This window comes from Corylus avellana, chromosome ca5, assembly GCF_901000735.1.
Source record: "Corylus avellana chromosome ca5, CavTom2PMs-1.0".
Lineage (NCBI taxonomy): Eukaryota > Viridiplantae > Streptophyta > Magnoliopsida > Fagales > Betulaceae > Corylus > Corylus avellana.
In genome coordinates, this window is record NC_081545.1 from 21,333,609 (window position 1) to 21,353,108 (window position 19,500).

The following is a 19,500-nucleotide window of genomic DNA, read 5'->3' on the forward strand; positions in this document are numbered from 1 at the left end:
CACGACCAGCATTTTAATATTTTATATGAAGAAAAATGGGGTGAATATAAAAATTGCATTCCAAAGGGTCCAGTCCGTCCAGTCTTCATCGTCTTGCGTTTGACCCATTTGCCGTCCGAATCCCAACCAAACACCTCTCTCTCTCTCTCTCTCTCTCACTCTCTCTCGCAGGTCTTTCTTTAATATGTAAAGCAAAATTGTGACTCGCAGCTGTTGTCTCCTCCCTGCTTGTCCCTTTTGTCCTGGCTCAATTTTTTCTTCTCTCTTTGGGGGGAGCCAAGCCAAACCAAAGAGGAGAGCGTCTGATTGGCCACCGGGTGCGAGCGAGAGTGAGAGAGCGAGTGATGAAGAGACAGAGGAATGGGGAAATCTGGGATTTCGAGCACGAAATGCCGGCCAATCAGACCGCGACAGAGGTAGTGTTGGGAGTGGACGGTGGCACCACCTCGACTGTGTGCATATGCATGCCCCTCATTCCCTTCTCTCACTCTCTCCCCCCCGACCCTGTTCCTGTTCTTGCTCGCGCCGTCGCCGGCTGCTCCAACCACAACAGTGTCGGCGGTATATTCTTCACTTTCCTTCCATTTTTTCTGTCTGGAGTATTTGTGCCTTTTTCTTTGTTTTTATTCTTTCTCTCTCTGATAACAGACTACCCTAAATCATCATTTAAATCAACACTTGTGTTATCTCAAACTTAAACGAAGCTGAAATGAATAGAAAATATTGAATTTAATTATTTAATATAATAAAATTAATTATTATTAGTATTATTTAAGTAATAAATTTAATCATTTAATTCATATTTAATATAAAACAATCCGTCACTGGCCAAGTCTTATTCAATAATGTCATAGCCTCTCTGCATACAAAAGGTGGATGAATCTTCTACTTCGAGTTTGTTGCTGTATGTTGATACAGTAAATTTTCTGAACTGTCGGATTGGCGAGGAAGACTATCGGGGCGATGCCAACCGGAAGGGGCCAGTGGAAAGCCTCCGATGCCTAAGTCAATAAGGTGTCTTAAAGAAAACTGAATGAAAAGAGCGAGAGAGGAAGAATGTGTATGCATGTGACATTGATATTTCTACTTTTCATAGAGTAGTTCCCATCCTCAATTGGTAAATGGATTTAGTATGGTGAGTGCCGGAGGTGAGCAACTAGAATGGTAGGCGGTTGATCCTCTTGAATTGCTTTCCTTGAGTGAGCTCCCCCATCGACTCTTTCCTTAGTGACTTGATGTTAGATACGTAAGGTAATAAAAGTCATGCATTTTTCCTTGTTCAGCCACAACCGTTTGAGCGCATGTGTGGGGTGAAAGGGATCCATTGTGCCTACACTTAGGGCCTGTTTGGGATTACGTTAAAGAGTTTAAAAAGTATTTTTAGTATCTAAAAAGTTGTGCTAAACAGAAGTTGGCGTGTTTGGTAAAAAATTTCAAAAGTACTTATTTGACTTTTTTACTTTAAAAATGACAAAAACGCACTTTTGGCAAAAACTTAAAAATGAAGCTTTTGCCAAAAAGTGTTTTTTTGACTTAAAAGCTCTATTTCTCAAATACAATCCCAAACATGCTCTTAGTGAGTTTATGCCTCAAGTTAGACTTGTGGTGGACCAAAATCATAGGCTTACTTGGGCCCAAAGGGCCTCTTTTTGGGCTAACGGACCCTTCGGTATCTAGGTACTCCAGTAGCCCCTCATTCCCATGGCCGGCTAGTCCAACTAGTTGGGCGTTGGGCATCTAGTCTTTATTTCCAATTGGGGTTGCTTCTAAGTGTTGGCCATCAAGTGACTAGTTGGGACCACCGATTTTGGGGTACTTAGGGCATGGAGCAGGTCTTAGCCCCCCTGGCCCGAGGTCCGTATTTTGCTGCACCGTTGTTCCTTGGCACCCAAATTAGATGGCTTGAAGTTCACCTGTTTAGATTCCACAAAAGCAAATTGGTTGGAGAGACCGTTTCAAGAGCATGAAGTTCTTCAGGCAATGCTTAGTATGGATGGTGACAAAGCGCCAGGCTCTAATGGCTTCTCTATTTGCTTTTTTCCGATCTTGTTGGGCTATAGTGAAGGATGATCTCATGCTAGAATTTTATAACTTCCATGAGCATGAGATTTTCGAGAAGAGTCTCAATGCCACCTTTGTTGCTCTCATTCCTGAGAAGACCGGACAACTAGAAGTTAGGGATTTCAAAGTGATCAGCATGGTGGGGAGTGTTTATAAAATCATGGCGAAAGTACTTGCTTCTATATTGAAACATGTGTTAGGAGCGGTCATTTTGAACAGTCAGAATCCTTTTATAGTGGGGAGACAAATTCTAGACTCAATTCTTATGGCTAATGAGTTCTTGGATAGTAGGTTGAGATGAGGAAATCCATGCATTATTTTCAAGCTAGACCTGGAAAAGGCTTATGACCAAGTTAATTGGGAGTTCCTTTCCTACCTTATGAGGCATTGTGGTTTTGGTTTTAATGGTAGCCTGCATGGTTTCTTTGGTAGTTCTTGGGGCCTTCGCCAAGAGGATCCTCTCTCGCCCCTTCTTTTTGTGATTGTCATGGACGTTCTCAGTAGTATGTTCTCCAGAGTGATGGTTGGGCATTATTTTTTAGGTTATTGGGTAGACATCCATAACGTTGCACTTGGAAATATCCCACCTGTTTGCAGATGATAAACTTATTATTTGTGATGCGGATCGCAATCAAATCCACAATTTGGGTCACATTCTCCTTTCTTCTAGGCTATTTCGGGCTTGAAGGTCAACCTCCGGAAATCTGAGTTAGTAACAGTATGGAAGGTACTGCATAAAGAAGAATTGGCCAATATTCTCAGTTGTAGCATCTCGTTTCTTCCCCTAAAATATTTGGATCTCCCTCTAGGTGCTTTTTTTTTAAAAAAAAATTTTAAATTTTTTGTTTTAAAATCAAAAACCATTTGGGATGGGGTATTGGAGAAAATGGAAAAAGTTTGGCTAGTTGGAAGAATATCTACTTGTCTAAGGAAGGGTGCCTTGCTCGTATGATGAGCACCTTATCTAGTCCACCTACGTATTTCTTATCCCTCTTCCCATTACTAGCAGGCATTGCTAGGTGATTGAAGCATCTTCAAAGAGACTAAGGAGGGTTGAGAGTAAAAAATCTCATGTTGGTCAATAAAACTTTTCTTGGTAAATGGCTATGGAGGTTTGCGCAAGAGGAGAATTCTTTATGTAGACAGCTGATTGTTGAGAAGTATGGGTCTAGAGAGGGGGTTGTTGTTCATAGGAAGCTACAGGGTGTCTTTGTAGGAATATTTTAAATGGCTGGAGGGTCTTTCTCCAACCTTGTCTCCTTCAAGGTTGGGGACGGATCCCACATTCGCTTGTCATGATGTGTGGTCAAAGAAGTGGCTCTGAAGTACGCATTCCGAAAACTTTATTCAATATCCCGTAACAAAGAGGCCTTGGTGTCAGACTACTTGGATGCCTCCTCTATTTACTGGAATATGAGTTTCATTAGGGCAGTCTAGGATTGGGAGCTTGAATTCCTTGAATCCTTTCTCAATTTGTTATACTTTGCAAAAACCCATCCATGAGAAGTGGATAGTATGTTGTGGACTCCAACTAGTAGACACATTTTCAAAGTGAGGAGCTACTAAAAATGCTATAAACTGGAGGGCATTGTTCGTTCCGTTGAAAAAGTATTTGGAAGATCAAGGCCCCTCCTTGCATTGTTTTCTTCTTAAGGACAACAACAAAGGGTAGAATCCGCATGGTTGATAATCTGAGAAGGCGGGGTTTCTCTCTTGTAAGTTGGTGTTGCCAAGCGTATTGAGAAGATACAGCGTAATTTCTTAAGGGGTCTGTTTGGTGAAGAGTTCAAGTACCACTTGGTGAAGTGGTCGAAGGTTTGCACTCCGACTAAGGAGGGCAGGTTGGGTATTTGAAACTTAAGGGTGTTCAATCTCGCTCTACTGGGGAAATGGTTGTGGCATTATGGTTCGGAGAGAGATGCTTGGTGGAGAGTTGTGGTAGATGTAGAGTATGGAAGTTTAAGGGGAGGGTGGTGCTCTTTTGAGCCTAGAGGAGCTTTTGGGGAGGGGTTATGGAAGAATATTAGGAAAGGTTGGGACACTTTAAAAGGCTTTACGCGATTTGAGGTGGGGGTTGGACTAGGGTTAGTTTTTGGCATGATTGGTGGTGTGGAGATACGGCTCTCAAGATAGCTTTCCTAGGTTTATTCAGTATTGCTTGTGCGAAGGATGCCTCAACTGCGACTAATTTGGAGGTGTTGGGTGGATCCAATTAGTGGAATGCTAGTTTTTCTGGAGAGGCTCATGATTGGGAGGTGGATGTATTTGCCTCCTTTTTTCAGGTGTTGCACTCTGCCAGAGTGAGACAAGGGTGTGCAGATAGATTGTGGTGGACCTCCTCCAAAAGAGGCCGTTTCAATGTCAACTTCTCTTTGCTTCTTTGGCTTGTACTGAAGGAGGAGATTCCCTTGGAAGAGTGTGTGGCGAACACAAGCTCCTCCGAGGGCGATCTTTTTTGTGTGGTCGGCGGCTTTGGGCAAAATTCTGACCCTCAGGAAGTGACATGTGATTGTGATGAACTGATGTTGTATGTGCAAGAGAAGTGAGGAGACGGTAGATCATCTTCTTCTTCATTGTGAGGTAGCTTATGCTTTGTGGAGTGCCTTTTTTGGTTGGTTTGGGTTGTCTTGGGTGATGCCGAGATGGGTTTCCGATTTGCTCGCCTGGTGGTGGTCTATGGGGAGTAGGGGGAGTGCTTGGGTCTGGAAGATGGTGCCTACTTGCTTTTTTTGGTGTCTATGGAGGGAGAGAAATAATAGATGCTTTGAGGACTTGGAGGGATCCTTTTTTTTTTTTTTGATAAGTAATGTAGTATATATCAAAAAAGCGCAAAGCGCCTCTAAGTACACAATAATGTATACAAAGGAACCCAACCAAACACCCTAACAAACCAAAAACCCAGAAAAACCTCTAAGAGCACAAGAAGGTATACAAGGGACCCAACCAAACACCCAAGAAAAGCCCTAGTGCACCTCAGGGGAAAACCTAGTGCACATCAGGGGGAAATGAAAAAGCATTTTTCGACCCCAAAAATCCTCGCTGACGCTGGCCCTTCACCGGAGAGATGGAGCAATCCAGATTTTTGAGCTCCCTTATCCCCTTAACCTTAGGAGCAGAAGCTTCAACCACGGGCTCCCTCTTTTCAATGACGGAAAAGAGGTCCTGAAGTTTTTTGTCTTCACCTCCCCAAGACAACCCCACAACGGGAGCGAGATTCATCGCATCAAGCCCCCTATCGGAATAGCCCTCCTTCCCTTCCACCGAAGAATCAACCACAACCTCGGCAAGCAGGTCCTTGTTCTTATGCAGTTGCTTTGTGACTTTTTCCTTCACCCTCCGGGTATAGCACAGTTGGGACGTGGATATAGAGGAATAAATGGGAGTACCACTCTCTGTCATGCGAGGAAAAGGACGGCTAAGACTCCTACCCATCTCAGCCGCCCCATCGGAAAGGGAAGTAGTCGAGAGAGAGGTGCAGACCTGAGACGAGAGCAAGGAGGTAGCAGCAGGGGAATGAAGACCCAGCTCAGCCACCCCAAAGGTAGGCGAGACAGTAGAGCCTAATGGAACCTCCACCGGCAAAGAGGATACCAGAACAGGGTCCTTTACCTTAGAAGACAAGGAAGATTCCTTCAACACCACCGGAGAGGGAGAGACAGCTCTCGGACCAAACACGATGAATCAAACCTTTCGTCGGAGAAGAAGGACGAACAACCTAAGATTCCTACCCCCCCGAAAAAGGAACCTCCCTATCCCTGCAAAGAGGGCTCGCCAGAGAGTCCACCTCCCAAGGAACAGAGAAGGCCTCTTTGAGAATAGAAAGACGCACCGAATCAGAAAGCTCCGAAGACACAATCGCACCCAGGCGGGCTTCAGGTACCGAAGAAAAAGAAACCTCCCAGTCCCTGCGCAAAGGGCTCGCCAGTAAATCCTCCGCAGAAGGGGTAGAAACAGCCCCCTGAGAGGACCCGCCACCGGCAGACCCAACATTCTCGCCCAAAACTCGCACCGAAGAGAGAGAGAACTCCGTCGGGGAAGACCCATCGCCGGAATCCAAACCGGTAACCTGCAAACTCAAAGAAGACCTAGCCAACGGCTCCAAAACCTCTTTAGAGACCAGAGGAAGCCTCGGAGAAGGCACCAAAAGCGACGCACACGCAGAAATAGGCTCCAAAGGTAAAGAAATCGAGACAAAATTTAGATTCGAACCCAGCTCCGAACCCGGAACCAAGTTTTGGACTGGATCTGAGTTATGATCCGGATCCAAGTATTGAACCGGATCCAAATTTTGACCCGATCCCATTTCAGAGACCAACCCGGAAACGCAACCCAAAACAGAATTGGTTAGGCCCAAAATACGAACCCTTTTTCTCCTGTGATTGGGCTTCGAGACAACCCCAGCACGGACCCGGTCCAACTTACGTTGGATTTGCCCTAGAAGCCTCAACAACCCACTAATACCGATCTTACCCTTCTTCTTCTTCCTCGAACTCACAGACCTAGCCACCTCCGCCCGAGGAGTAGGCAAGCACTCCAACGCAGAGCAATCCACGGCAGAACGCAACCCAATACCGTCGTACTCTGATTCCAAACAAGACGACCCCGGAAACAAATCGAGAGACATCGGGTACTCTACTGCTCTCGCCTCGACGCTCGGAGAAGATCGAAGTACATCCACGAAAGACCTCCCGGAATCGACCCCCAAAGAAGGAACATCCATGAGAAGCCCCGCCGAAGATGGAACCCCAAGCTCCGCCATACCGGACAACTTGAACTGGGCCGCCAATAGTTGCCGAAGCTCTCCCGCAAAATGCCGCCAGCCCCTCCCAAAGCGTCCCTTCGGAAGCCAAATGACTCCCTTACGACCACCCTCAGCCAACACCGATACCTCCAAGAACCTTCCGGCCTTATTACCTCCCCCGTGGACCGTCGTGGCCTTATCACCCTCATGGTAAGATTTGGCGATTTCTTCCTTCACCTGAGCCTGAATCGCCGCTTCCACCGTTTCCACCAACCACGACGAACACTGAATGCTCGCAAAAATATACCCTATGAATCCTTTTCTCCTTTCCTCCAGACGAAGGTTAGGACACCCAACCTTTGCTGAAAGGTACCTTGGAGGGATCCTTGGAAGACAGTTTATCCTCTTGTTTTCATACTTTATACCTTTGGACTATTGTGCATATCTTTCCGGTGTCGATTAGTTACGATGATTTTCTTGTTCATTTTTCCCTTTCTAGTTAGGTGATCCTATTGTATATTTTCGGTGTACTTTGGAGCGCCTTACGCTTTTAATAAGACTGGTTATTACTTATAAAAAAAAACTTAATGTTGCCTATGCAAAAAGAAATCACTTTCTCATTCATTGCGAGTACACTAGTGATCTTTGGAACTTGATTCTCAACTTATTTGGGGTTTCTTGGGCTATGCCTTTCAACATCCTCAAGTTGCTTCATTATTGGAAGGTCCAAGGGTAAGGACATGCCAAAGGAGTCATCTGGAAAGTTATTCCTCCTTTCTTATAATGTGGAGCATTTGAAGAGAAAGGAATCAATGCCTTTTTGAGGATTGCGAGTCCAACGTACTTTCTTTAAAAGCCTCTTATTTTTAGATCTCTTTTGGATTGGGTTGTTGTACATGTTTTTAACTTCTCCTCTTCAGATCTAGTAGACTAGTTAATTTTTTAGGGTGTAGAAGCTTATAGGGCGTTGGTTCTCTTGTATTCTTTTCATGTACAAGGGCTTTGCCCTTTTCTTTCAATAAAATTATTATTCATCCAAAAAAGATTTTCCTTTTTAGTTTTGGTTTATGTCATACTTATTATTTTTGTCACCTAGGGTGCAGAACCTTGGTTTGGGTGTTATTCTCTCTTTGTTATTTGGTAGCTACACCTGTACCCAATTTGAACCGATGATCTCACATCCACCTCATTTGGTATGGGGAGGAAGTGCATTGGAACCAGCGGTCATTGACCGTTTGGTCGCTAAAATCTAGCAACTATTTCTCAATTTTTGTTTCTTTGGTTCAAGTTTAAAAAGGTGTTTTGGCTTTCCAGCAAATTTTAGAATAATGAGTTCTTATTTGTCATTAGTTTTTTATACTTTTTCGCATTGCTATATCTTTCTTGGCTCTTATGCCTGATGTGGTTCGTGTGGCTTAAATGGCCATATACAGATGATAACTCTTCTGATTTAGTCTCAATTTGGACTTTTAAATCACTAATACCTTACCTCCTTAGGGGTTAGTAAGTTTCGTATACTTCCCATGTACATTTGCTTCATTCCCCTTTCTGCTGCTGAACAAATTATATTTATTTCCAATAAAGGAACTCTTCAACATGTGATGAGATCAAGTCTTGTAATTAACAATATTTATGATGAAACATTATTGTATGGTTAGGATTATCAGATAGTTTCTTTTTTGTACAGAAACTGCAGCGAGGGAAACTTTGGAGCAAGTTATGGCAGATGCACTTTCAAAGTCAGGTTCAAATCGATCTGCAGTTCGAGCCATTTGTCTAGCTGTATCTGGTGTTAACCATCCCTTGGATCAGCAAAGAATTTTAGCTTGGCTTAGGTGTGCTCCATAAAAGTATATTTTGCATCTTTCACCAACTTGTTGCAAATTTAAAACACGATTTATTTGTTCTTTTTAAAAAATTTTAGTTGGCTAGTTTGCCTCACTGACTATTGTTGCTTAATCTGGTCAGTAAGATACAATGTCCCTAACTCAAAAATAAATTTAAAACAAGATTTATTTGTTCTTTTTAAAAAATTTTAGTTGGCCAGTTTGCCTCACTGACTTTGTTGCTTAATCTGGTCAGTAAGATACAATGTCCCTAACTCATGTAACGTGTCTGTTCATCCCATTATTTTTCATTGCAACAAAGTGCTTAACTATTTTAGAATCTCCTAATATTTTTTTTTCCCATTTTATAGTTGGATAGTTTGAGGCTATTGTTGGTTAATCTGGTCAGCAAAAAAAAAAAAAAAAATAGAAAGAAAGAAATGTGCCTATTCATCCCATTCTTTTTCATTGCAACAAAGGCTTGTTGCATTATAGGACAGGACGGGGTTGGTGGAGCACATATATGTTGGATCCTTGAACTTTAAAACCTAAATATATGATCTAAAAATGTTTTGTCAAAATTGGATGGGAGAATGTATGTTTTGTATTTGTAAAGGGGATTGGACCATAGAGCAATATGTGTTGGTTTGTTGAACCTTAAATCTTATCATCTATATATATAAAAGTTGAAACCTCCTTAGAAGTGCCTTAAAATTGCGACATGTGACGTGAACCCATATTTTTTAGTGAGTGAACCGGCTTTAACAAAAATTGAACTGGTCTATTTAATAAATATTAATAAGTTTACTCAAAAACCTTTATATAGAATCAAAAGTTATATGTATTAATACGTTGCTTAAAAACCCATATATAGAATCTCATTTATAGAAGAAAAAAACCCATATATAAGATTTTAAAAGAAAATCATATATAAAAAAAATCGTAGTATATAGAATCAAGTGTTGATACATTACTTAAAAACCCTTAAAACCCATATATAGAAAAAAAAAAAAATAATCATATAGGATTTTTGTGTTTTTTTTTTTTAGAAAAAAAAAAAAAAAAAAAAAAAGAAGAAGAAGAAGAAGAAATTGGAGAACAACTATACAACTTTCTAAATGTGATTTTATAACTACAAATACAAATTTTATAAAATGACAGATAATTAAGCATTGAACTTAATGTGAGATGATTAATTTGATTGCGTTAAATGTTAAGAGTGAAAATTTTTGTTTTATTTTGTATTCATGAAAAGATTTTGTTTATTTTGCTCTATTATTATTATTTTTTTTTTCGAATGTTCATAATTTTGACTTTTATTTTTATTGCAATCTAATAGGTATCACACCAACAATATAAGAAATTCTTGCTAATTTTCTATTCATGCTTTGATTAAGCAGAATTCAAGTTTTCCTCTTGAATTTTTTTTTTCTGACTTTTTTCATTTTAATGTTTTATGTGATTTAATTCATTTTAATTCATTTGAATGTTTTATGTGATTTATTTTTTGTTTGTGTGATTTATTCAAATTTTCAGACACGTTTTGGAAGTAATTTTTCTACTTTTGAAAGGAAAAAAAGGTAAAAACTTATTTGATTGTTGTATAGAAAAGGAATATAAACACTTTCAAAACACCGTAGAGTTAATTAAGCATTGAACTTGAGGTGAGAGGATTTATTTGATTGCATTAAATGTACAATAGAAATGCGTTTTTAACCTATAATGAAAAGGACGATGATAATGCTTTTAAATTTTATAATTAAATTATAATGAAAAATCCCGTGCATTGTTATAGGTTAGTTTATATTATTACGAAAATCTGAGTGGAAGATGTTAGGAGATTTGTTTGCTAACCTATTGAATATTGGTCCTTATCCATTTCATGTTTATCATCCTTTTTTATAATTTAATTTAATTTTTTTTGGCGGTTGGAGGGAGAGGGGTTGAGGGACAATAGACCATTTTTTAGATTCGAAGGTGTCCAGTAAAGTTCTTAGTTGTATAACTTGTGTACAAGTGATTTTGGAATGGTCCTCATCCATTTCATGTTTGTCATCCTTTTTTTAATTTAATTTAATTTTGTTTTATTTTTTTTGCTGTTGGAGGGAGAGGGGTTGTGGGAGAATAGACCATTTTTTAGTTAGTAAAGTCCTTAGCTGTATAACTTGTGTACAGGTGATGTTAGAATGTTTCAACATCGTTGAGTGGTAGAAGCAGTTATGGCAGAAGCTGCTCCTTGTTCATCAGAGCACCCTGCTTACACTGTATTTGAAATGTGCATGATGCTGCTTTAGCTTTAATGAATTTAGTTTTTGTTGTCAATGGTACCAAAATAGCTTTTCCTTCTCCCTTACACATGAATATCTATTTGATATCTTGTTAGTCTGAATATGTTTTGTCCCATGTAAACAGGGATATATTCCCCAGCCATGTACGACTTTACATTCAGAATGATGCTATAGCAGCTCTAGCAAGTGGAACTATGGGAAAGCTTCATGGATGTGTTTTAATTGCTGGCACAGGGACCATTGCTTATGGATTCACCGAAGAGGGCAAGGAAGCTCGGGCTGCTGGTGCAGGACCCACCTTAGGTGATTGGGGAAGGTATAGCCTTTTTGGCTGATCTTTTTTGTTTCTTTTCCCTGTGCACACTCTCCCTCTCTCAAGACGATCCCATTTTACTTTGTGGAAACTGTGGAGAAAGATAGGATAGCCATATTGTTTAGCTATAATTGTTTTTCTCATGAGAATTTGTTGAGTATGTTGAGCTCGCACTCACACTGTAGAGCACGATGTTTTTCTTTATTTAGAGGATTTCGTATTCTAAAGTCTCTCTTGGAGTTAGATCCTTGGACTGAACATTCCCAACCTAAAAATGTAGATGTAAGGCTGTAAAAAAAAAAAAAAAAAAAAAAATTTATAGCTTAAAGCAATTTCTCTTTATACCTGTATGATGCAGTTTTATTTTTTCAGCAAGGCATAGTTATATGGGCATCTCAGGCTCTCTCTCAGGTGGTTTTACTTGTTGATAATTTTTTGTTCTACAGTCGATAGATGTCTGAGTTTGCTGTTGAAAAGCATCATGTTGTTTCATTGCAGAAGAGTTTAGGAAAATGTCTTAACGGGGTTGTGTCTGCAATCTATAGAAAAAAGAACAGAAAGAAACAGCACAGTTTCCTATTTTGGGGCTTCCTCTATATATTGCAATAATACTATAATGATATAAAATCTCTATTCATCATCAGATTAATATTCATTAGAGAACTTGATTATGCGTGAGATGAAAGATCTTTGCAGAGAGATTCATTTGAAACTATTATATCTCCAAGGTCCAATGATCAAATAATTTCAGAGGTTTTCTTTGGCTTTGTCCGGAATTTTAATAATCATGTGAATAAATTATATTATTTTATTTAAGTAATTTTACTTAAATAATTTTTACATTATTTTTATTGTATAACGGTTTGTTTGACTTCTCCTTCTAAGTTTTCTTCCTTGTTGGATGCAATTATTGGATGTTAGTATCAGTCTGTTAATCAGTAATAAACCTTGCAAAAAATCAAATTAGTTGTGTATTCATCACTTTCACTCGTATACTTTTCACATGTTTTACAAGAAATTTACATTTTTCCTTTGGGGGCATCAAAGTGTTCTGGCTTTTCCTTTTGAGTCAAAGAAGTTTGAGCTCATATGGTTGTTTGTGCCATAGTTTTCTTTAAAACTTTCGTGACAATAGTAGGAAAATGTAAGGTTCACAATTAAATAACTTCAAAACACTAGTAAAATATCTTGTCATTAACTTTGGTTTAAAATTAAATAATTTAGTTATATTGAAACTGTCTGAAGGTCTTCAAGATGAAGAGTAGCCTTTTATAAAGGAACCCACATAGACATTTGGCTAAGCACTCTGAAAATCCATGATTGCATGTCACATGAATTGATGCTATCTAGTTCCATATTTCTTACTTTTTTGCTATCTCGACTTGTGTTGTTTTGGTTGTTCTTCTTGTCAATGTTGCACCTTCGAGCATAAACCATTCACTCTTCACCTGTGTAGTCAGGTACTTTTGCACATAATTAATCCTGTCTTTTTTCCTAAGATTCATGTAACTAGATCTTCTGAGCCATGTGGCATGTAAAATGATAAAATGGCTGGAAAGGAAAGAGAGAAGCATGTGACCTTTACTAACTTCCAAGTTATGTCTCTTGATGATGCTTTCTTTGACGTCCCAGGAATAAGTTGTTCTTTCTCCTTGATTTTTACCCATGTCTATAAACTGACTGTTAGAGGCTTCCATTATTATCATTATGCTCTTCACATTTATTCTCTCCTAAAAAAGTTGACAAACAAACTGTTTTCCCTAGTATCTAATTTGACTAAAAATCTATTGTTCAACTTGTTAAAGTATTGATTAAATTTACTATTTCCTATCAATTTAAGCTTTTGGGAAGCTTTTGAGAAAAGTGGTGAATTAACATGGTATCAGAGCCAGAGGTCCTAAATTTGAACTTTGACTCTAAAGTTTACCTCCAATTTCAATTAAATAATTCATTTGTTGGGCCTATTTGAGCCGACACGTGTGGGAGAGTGCTATCAACTTAAATTTTTGGGATAAGTGATTGATTTAACATAACTCATAAGAGACGCTTTTTTCCCAATAATATGTTCTCCTATATATAACAACAATGAGAAAGTTCTCTTGATGTGCTTATTGAGGAAGGATCTATTTTACTATTGCCCTTATATATTTCATTTTGCAGTCTTGATTGACGGGTTCATTTCCTTGCAGTGGATACGGAATAGCTGCGCAGGCATTAACCGCGATTATAAGGTCTCATGATGGTCGTGGTCCACATACAATGCTTACAAGTAGTATCCTACAGACACTTGGCCTTTCTTCAGCGGATGAACTCATTGGGTAGCTGTCCAAGAACTTTTAATTGTCATATCACATGTGTTTGAAGTTACTAGTCAGCATTTTGGGATCCTCATGTGTGATTTTCTCTTGTATGCAAGTTGTCTGCTTGGGTTACACCCGTTGGCATCCTCAACCAAATTTATTTATCAACTGAAAAAATTGATTTGTCAGGTTTTTTTTTTTTTTTTTTTCTTTTTAATTTTTTTATATATATTTGAACTCTAATTGACATGATAAGTTGATATAGAATGAATATCATGGACATGATTGAATGGATATGGGGTCACAATTTTTTTCTCTCAAATGGAATCTAGGTGGACCTATGCAGATCCATCATGGGCTCGCATTGCAGCACTTGTTCCAGTTGTTGTATCTTGTGCAGAGGCAGGTGATGAAGTTGCAAATAAGATATTGGTAGATTCAGTCCAAGAGTTGGCTTCAAGTGTGAAAGCTGTTGTTCAAAGACTTGGCTTGTGTGGGAAAGGTCTGAAATATCCAACTACAACTGAAAAATAGAAGAAAAAAAATCTTTTTCTTTTATATTCTCTCTTTTTCTTCCTTGTTTGTATGGTCATATAATATAGGCATGAGGCTTGACCTCTTAAAGCATTTAACTATTCAACATTTGTAGTAAATCACTACTTCAAAAATTAGTATAACTCATTCATTTGAATGCTGTCCTGTACCAGTAAGTAATCTTGCTATATAATGGTTTTCTAGCTTACCTTGACCACTACAAAACTACTTCTGTGTCACATTAGCTAACCCAACCTCATTTTGGGCCCTATATTCTTCTGTGAAGAATGAATCCTAGCGCATAATTAGTCATTTTTTTATGAATGAGTGTAGGTCTGTAAGATTGATACTAAGCCAAACTTGATTTGGAAATAAAGTTGAGATTTCTTTAAGGTCTACGCTTGTGCACTAAAAATATCACAGCTATGATTCATTTTGTAACATCCTTTACATGGCCACTTCCATGACTGCTATCACAACTTAAATTGACAATAAATGTGTTGATATGCTTTTTAAAAATAAGTTGGATGCAAAAAATATATATTTATAGCAAAATAATTTTTTCCATACACTTGCATGCGTAAATTTGGTTGTGTATTTTTAGATCTGAGATACCCTTCAGGCATATGAACCTATTGATTTAAATTTTAGTTTCCGCCTGTCACCACCCTACCCTTTCCCTTTCAGTTTTTCCATTTTCTTTTTGGGCCAGTTTTACCACTACTATTGGTGTCAAAAAAACATTAGGAGGAAGTGGCTTAATGTGTGGGCTAGAGATGTGACTTTGAAGGAAGCTTTCTTGGTGTTGTTTAGCGTTGCACGCTTTAAGGAAGCCTCGGTTGTAGACCAGATGCAGTTTTCAAACGACACCTGTCAGTAGAATGTTACCTCCATCAAAGCTGTGCATGATTGGAAGATGTAGTTGGTCACCTCATTCTTCAACATTTTGTACTCAATTGGGCCGAGACAAGGAGGTGAGGATAGGATTTGTTGGTCCCCTTCCAAAAGGCGGATATTTGAGGTTAGATCTACTTATCATACGCTTAGTCTCCCTGCTTGTTATTATTTCCCATGGAAGAGCACTTAGAGAAGCAATGCACCTTTGAGGGTGGTTTTCTTTATTTGGGCAGCAGCTTTAGGGAGAATACTTGACCTTTGATAATTTAAGAAAAATGTATGTCATATTGATGGATTGGTGTTGCATGTGTAGAAGAGCAGGAAGTCCATTGATCATCTTTTGCTCCATTGTGAAGTAGCTAGAGACATTTGGGTTTCAGTTTTTCATCTTTTTGGGATAGAGTGGGTAATGCCCAAACGGGTGATAGAGTTATTGGCAATTTGGAGAGGCCAATTTTGTAGTCACTGCAATTTAGAAGCTTGGAGGAGGATGGGCTCCCTTTTGTGTGATGTGGTGTATCTGGATAGAACGCAACTCCTGAAACTTTGAAGATTGAGTGATAACAGTGGTAGTTAAAAGATATTTTGTTCAAAACCCTTTATGGGTGGATGATTGATACAAGTAGTTCTCGCTTTTTAAATTTTTTTTGAAATTTTTTAATCTATGTTCTTTGTCCTCCCCTAAGTGGATGTCTCTCTTATATATTCTAAGTGTACTTGAGTTGTGCTTTTTCTGCTTTCTAATAAAATTGAATTATTTATTAAAAAAAAAGAAAAAGGTAGGGAAGTGTTTCTCACAAAAGCCTTTGCCTTTTTGTTTTTCTGTCTTGAATGTGTTGTGCTAATTTTATTATGTTAATGGGGAAAAAAAAAAAAAATTGCTGCAGATGGGACAGATTCTTTTCCTCTCGTAATGGTTGGTGGCGTTCTTGAAGCAAAAAAGAGGTGGGATATAGGAAAGGAAGTCATAAACTACGTCTCCAAGGACTATCCTGGGGTGCAATCAATTAGGCCCAAGGTAAGCATATTTCACATTCATCTGAGTAGCAGTAATCTGGACTGATCAACATGCATTTTTCCAGTACAGCATTGCTTCTTTTTAGCCACTTTTAAGTGATACTAATTTGACTTAGCCTAGCTACAAATATTAGCCCAAGAACAGAACCTATAAGTAGCTGAAAATCTTCTGAAACTAAATTTAGCATTTAACCACAGTAGCAGCTACTGAATCCAATTCCTAGTCTCTGAAGTGCTCAAATATGCTCCTAATTACACTTGTAATAGAGATTGAATACCAGGATTGGTGAAGTTGATTTGTTTTTTCATATTTATCAGATAGAGCAATGCTAGAAACCACATTTTTATTCTACTGCTATCTCACTATGCTGATGTGACGCTGCCAATCAACCTTTGGATCAATCCTTGGGATAAAAGTTTGGTTTCTAGCATTACTTTCATAAGATATTAATGAATAACTTGTGCCGATGAAAGACTGCACCAGTGCATTAACTTTGATAGTTTTAATCGATGTTCAAAACATGTGCCTTCAAATGAAATTTGGTAGCTCGGAGTACATGTAATGTGTCTATTGGTGATATTTATTACGATTTTTGTGTGGGCCTTTTTGAATCATCACCAGGTGGAGCCTGCAGTTGGGGCAGCACTTCTAGCTTGGAGTTTCTTGATGAAAGAATCTTATAACGAAAATTATAGAAGCTAACCATTGATGATTGGGAACAGCTCGTTACTTGTACAGTTGCCAAACAAGAGTTGGAAGGGTAGTTAGCATCGTCAAAATAAGAAATCAATACATACTAGCCTTGTGCTGGTTGGTTTTTTTTTTTTTTTTTTTTTTTTAAATCGTCTTTGTTGTTAATTTCAGGTGTGTTATACAAAATAATTGGAATTATGATAGAAGCCCAGTGTGTGCTTTGTTTTGTTGCCCCTAGTTTTCCTTTTGTTTTTGGTAAGATCTATCGTAATTGTTGCAGAGTAATGTTATTTAGTAGACTACTATATAACTGTCGTACAATTTGAATGACGCGACAGTAAAAATTAGCTCTTAGATTAGCGCTTTTAAAAAAAAAAATCAATGATTTATTTTTATTGTTATGTTATCTCAGGTTTTTGGCAATCGTATAGCAGTTTACTAAATAACATTATTTAGTGTTGCCTAATATGGTAGCATGAAACTTTTCTTCTGCTCGTACAAACACTTGCTCACAACAAAGAAATGATGAATGGAACAAAGCTGCTCCAATGCAGTATATATGCTTCCTATTGTGCACAAGCAGCTTGTATTTTGTTTGCTTGGATGACCAAATTTGACAAACTGACGTCATCATTGGTTGGAATAATGCTCTGGAGAATTCAAATTTTTGAGATTTTGTAATTTTAATAAAATTTATTTTTATTATTTGAGACGTGTTTTGGGCACAATGTCATTCATTTGATGAATGTAGGCCATATGCCATAGTTGATAAAGACCTTGTCATCTCTTTTTCTTTTTTTAGACCTCATCATGTCAATCCTCTTGCTTGGCTTTTCTTGCCCTTGATTTATCGTAGTTTAAGGAAGTAGAGACTTTTATTTTATTTTATTTATTTTTATTCAGTAAACGGGAGAAAAGGGTTACAAGGGATTGTACAACCATGATGGGGTGAGCACTCCAACAAAACCTAAATGGAAAAGTGATGCAGTGTAGGACTATGGTGAACAAAAAAAATAGCAAGTAGAAGGGATAAATATTTCTAAGATTGTGAGACTATTACAAGAATCAAAGAAATCTTCTTAAAAACTATAGATTCTATCTATGGTTTAAGAAAAAACACAAAGAAACTCAACTCTGAGTAATTCTTATTAAACAAACTCAATAATAATCATAAACTGAATTGTTAAAGGCTATAAGCATATATTTATAGCCCAAAACTCGTAGCCCTAAAATAACAATGAAATAAAGTTAATTTAGAAGTCTACGAAAGACAACTAAACTAAATAAAAGACTAACAAAGAAATCTAATTCAAATAAAGACTAAAAGATAAGATAGAATAAACGACTAACAAAGAAACCTAATAAAAGACTAAAAGATAAGATAAGATAAGCCTTGAATTCCAATCTACATCATCCTCCCGAGGTTGGAGAGAATTCGCCCTCGAATTCGGACTGTCTTTTCCACGGTCCTTCGGATGTCCAGTCAACTCATTCCACTCGCCCTTCCTCAAGATCAAAACAAGGCAACATCCCAAAATAAACGTGACGCTTCTCATCATCGAAATACCTTGAAAGTTGTCATGAAAGCCCCACACACCACTTGGCAATACTTTAGATTTGCTCTTCTTCTCTCGTTCTTTCTCCCTCTCATGTGCCATGAAGATACTCCATGACGGGTCAACCGTTGTTTCCCTTGTGAACATATAATTTTCCTCATCCGCATAAAACTCACCATAATCTTCGTTCGGAGAATTTAAAATATCCTCAACACCAAGGAAATCAACATAATCAACCTCTTCACCATTAAAATTAGACACTTCACCTGAAAGGTCTTCATCAACCTCTTCATAATTGTCGATGTCACCCGTGGGCTCTTCTTCTTCCAATTGATCATCTTTGAGGTAGAGGCCACCAAACATGGGAGAAAAACCATCTTCTTTGTACTCTTCCTCTTGGTCATCCTCTTCGGGGTAGAGGCCGTCAAGCATGGGAGAAAATCCATCCTCTTCGTACTCGTCCTCTAGGTCAGATGCCAAATGTCCTTCACTCGGTTCTTCCTCATTGACATCGTCATCATAGGTTGGTGGGGAATCCCAATCCACAAATCCTTGCGAAGGATCTTCAACATCTTCATGTCTGAACTCTTCATCAATGAATTCGAACTCCTGAAACTCTTCATCCACAGATTCTTTTTACTCCTCCACAGAATATGGATTCGGTTTATGGATTTGTGGTTGGCAAGTAAGGGCCCAATTGGCCTGTCGTGGACTCTTCGCCTCACTCCATGTTTCCCTAAACACCTTTTTTTTGTAGGAATTTTCTATTTTCTTTGTCGCAGCCATAGACCCTTGTCTCCAATTTTGTGACTTCTGGCCCATGGTATAACTATGGGATAAGAAAGCGATGCGCATATATTTCAATAGTTTCTCCCAACTATTGATCTTCAATTTGCCTTCCCGCTTTCTAGTTCTCTTCAGTTGTTGCCACCACGCACCAACTCTTCCTTGGAATGTATGTACCACCAAAGAGACTTGTTGTTCATCGGGCACCCCGTTGAATTCAAAAACCTCTTCAACAGCCAACACCCAATCCAGAAATTCGTCGGGTTCTAGATCCTCGTCGAATTTTGGAATTTTGAGTTCGAATCTACTTACCCGCCGATTGGCATGAGCTTGCGCAAGGTATTGACGTCCGTGCGTTCGGCGCTTCGTAAACGGGCTTCTAGATCCGTTCCCATGTTGACCACACAAGTTGGATAATTGGGTAGTGAGGTCTTCAATTTGATCCCTCATAGCCCTGAATTGATCCTCCGTGGGTTGCCAAGGTTCA

At 38.7% G+C, this 19,500-nt stretch overlaps 1 protein-coding gene across 1 annotated transcript; it reads left to right on the forward strand.

Annotated features, from left to right (window-relative positions):
* LOC132181372 (uncharacterized) lies at window positions 1-17,018 on the forward strand. The gene is made up of 7 exons (XM_059594565.1): window positions 1-561; window positions 8,490-8,637; window positions 11,041-11,232; window positions 13,419-13,547; window positions 13,862-14,031; window positions 15,848-15,978; window positions 16,600-17,018. Exons 1-7 carry the CDS (start codon window positions 345-347, stop codon window positions 16,678-16,680), a joined length of 1,068 nt encoding a protein of 355 aa, XP_059450548.1. The 5' UTR covers window positions 1-344; the 3' UTR covers window positions 16,681-17,018.
* Window positions 17,019-19,500: the final 2,482 nt, after the last annotated feature.

Bases quoted from the DNA above. Each gene is read 5' to 3' on its own strand.
- LOC132181372 (XM_059594565.1), top strand. From the start codon at position 345: ATGAAGAGACAGAGGAATGGGGAAATCTGGGATTTCGAGCACGAAATG. The intron at 562-8,489 runs GTATATTCTTCA...TTTTTTGTACAG, and splicing joins CAACCACAACAGTGTCGGCG to AAACTGCAGCGAGGGAAACT. The intron at 13,548-13,861 runs GTAGCTGTCCAA...AATGGAATCTAG, and splicing joins TCAGCGGATGAACTCATTGG to GTGGACCTATGCAGATCCAT.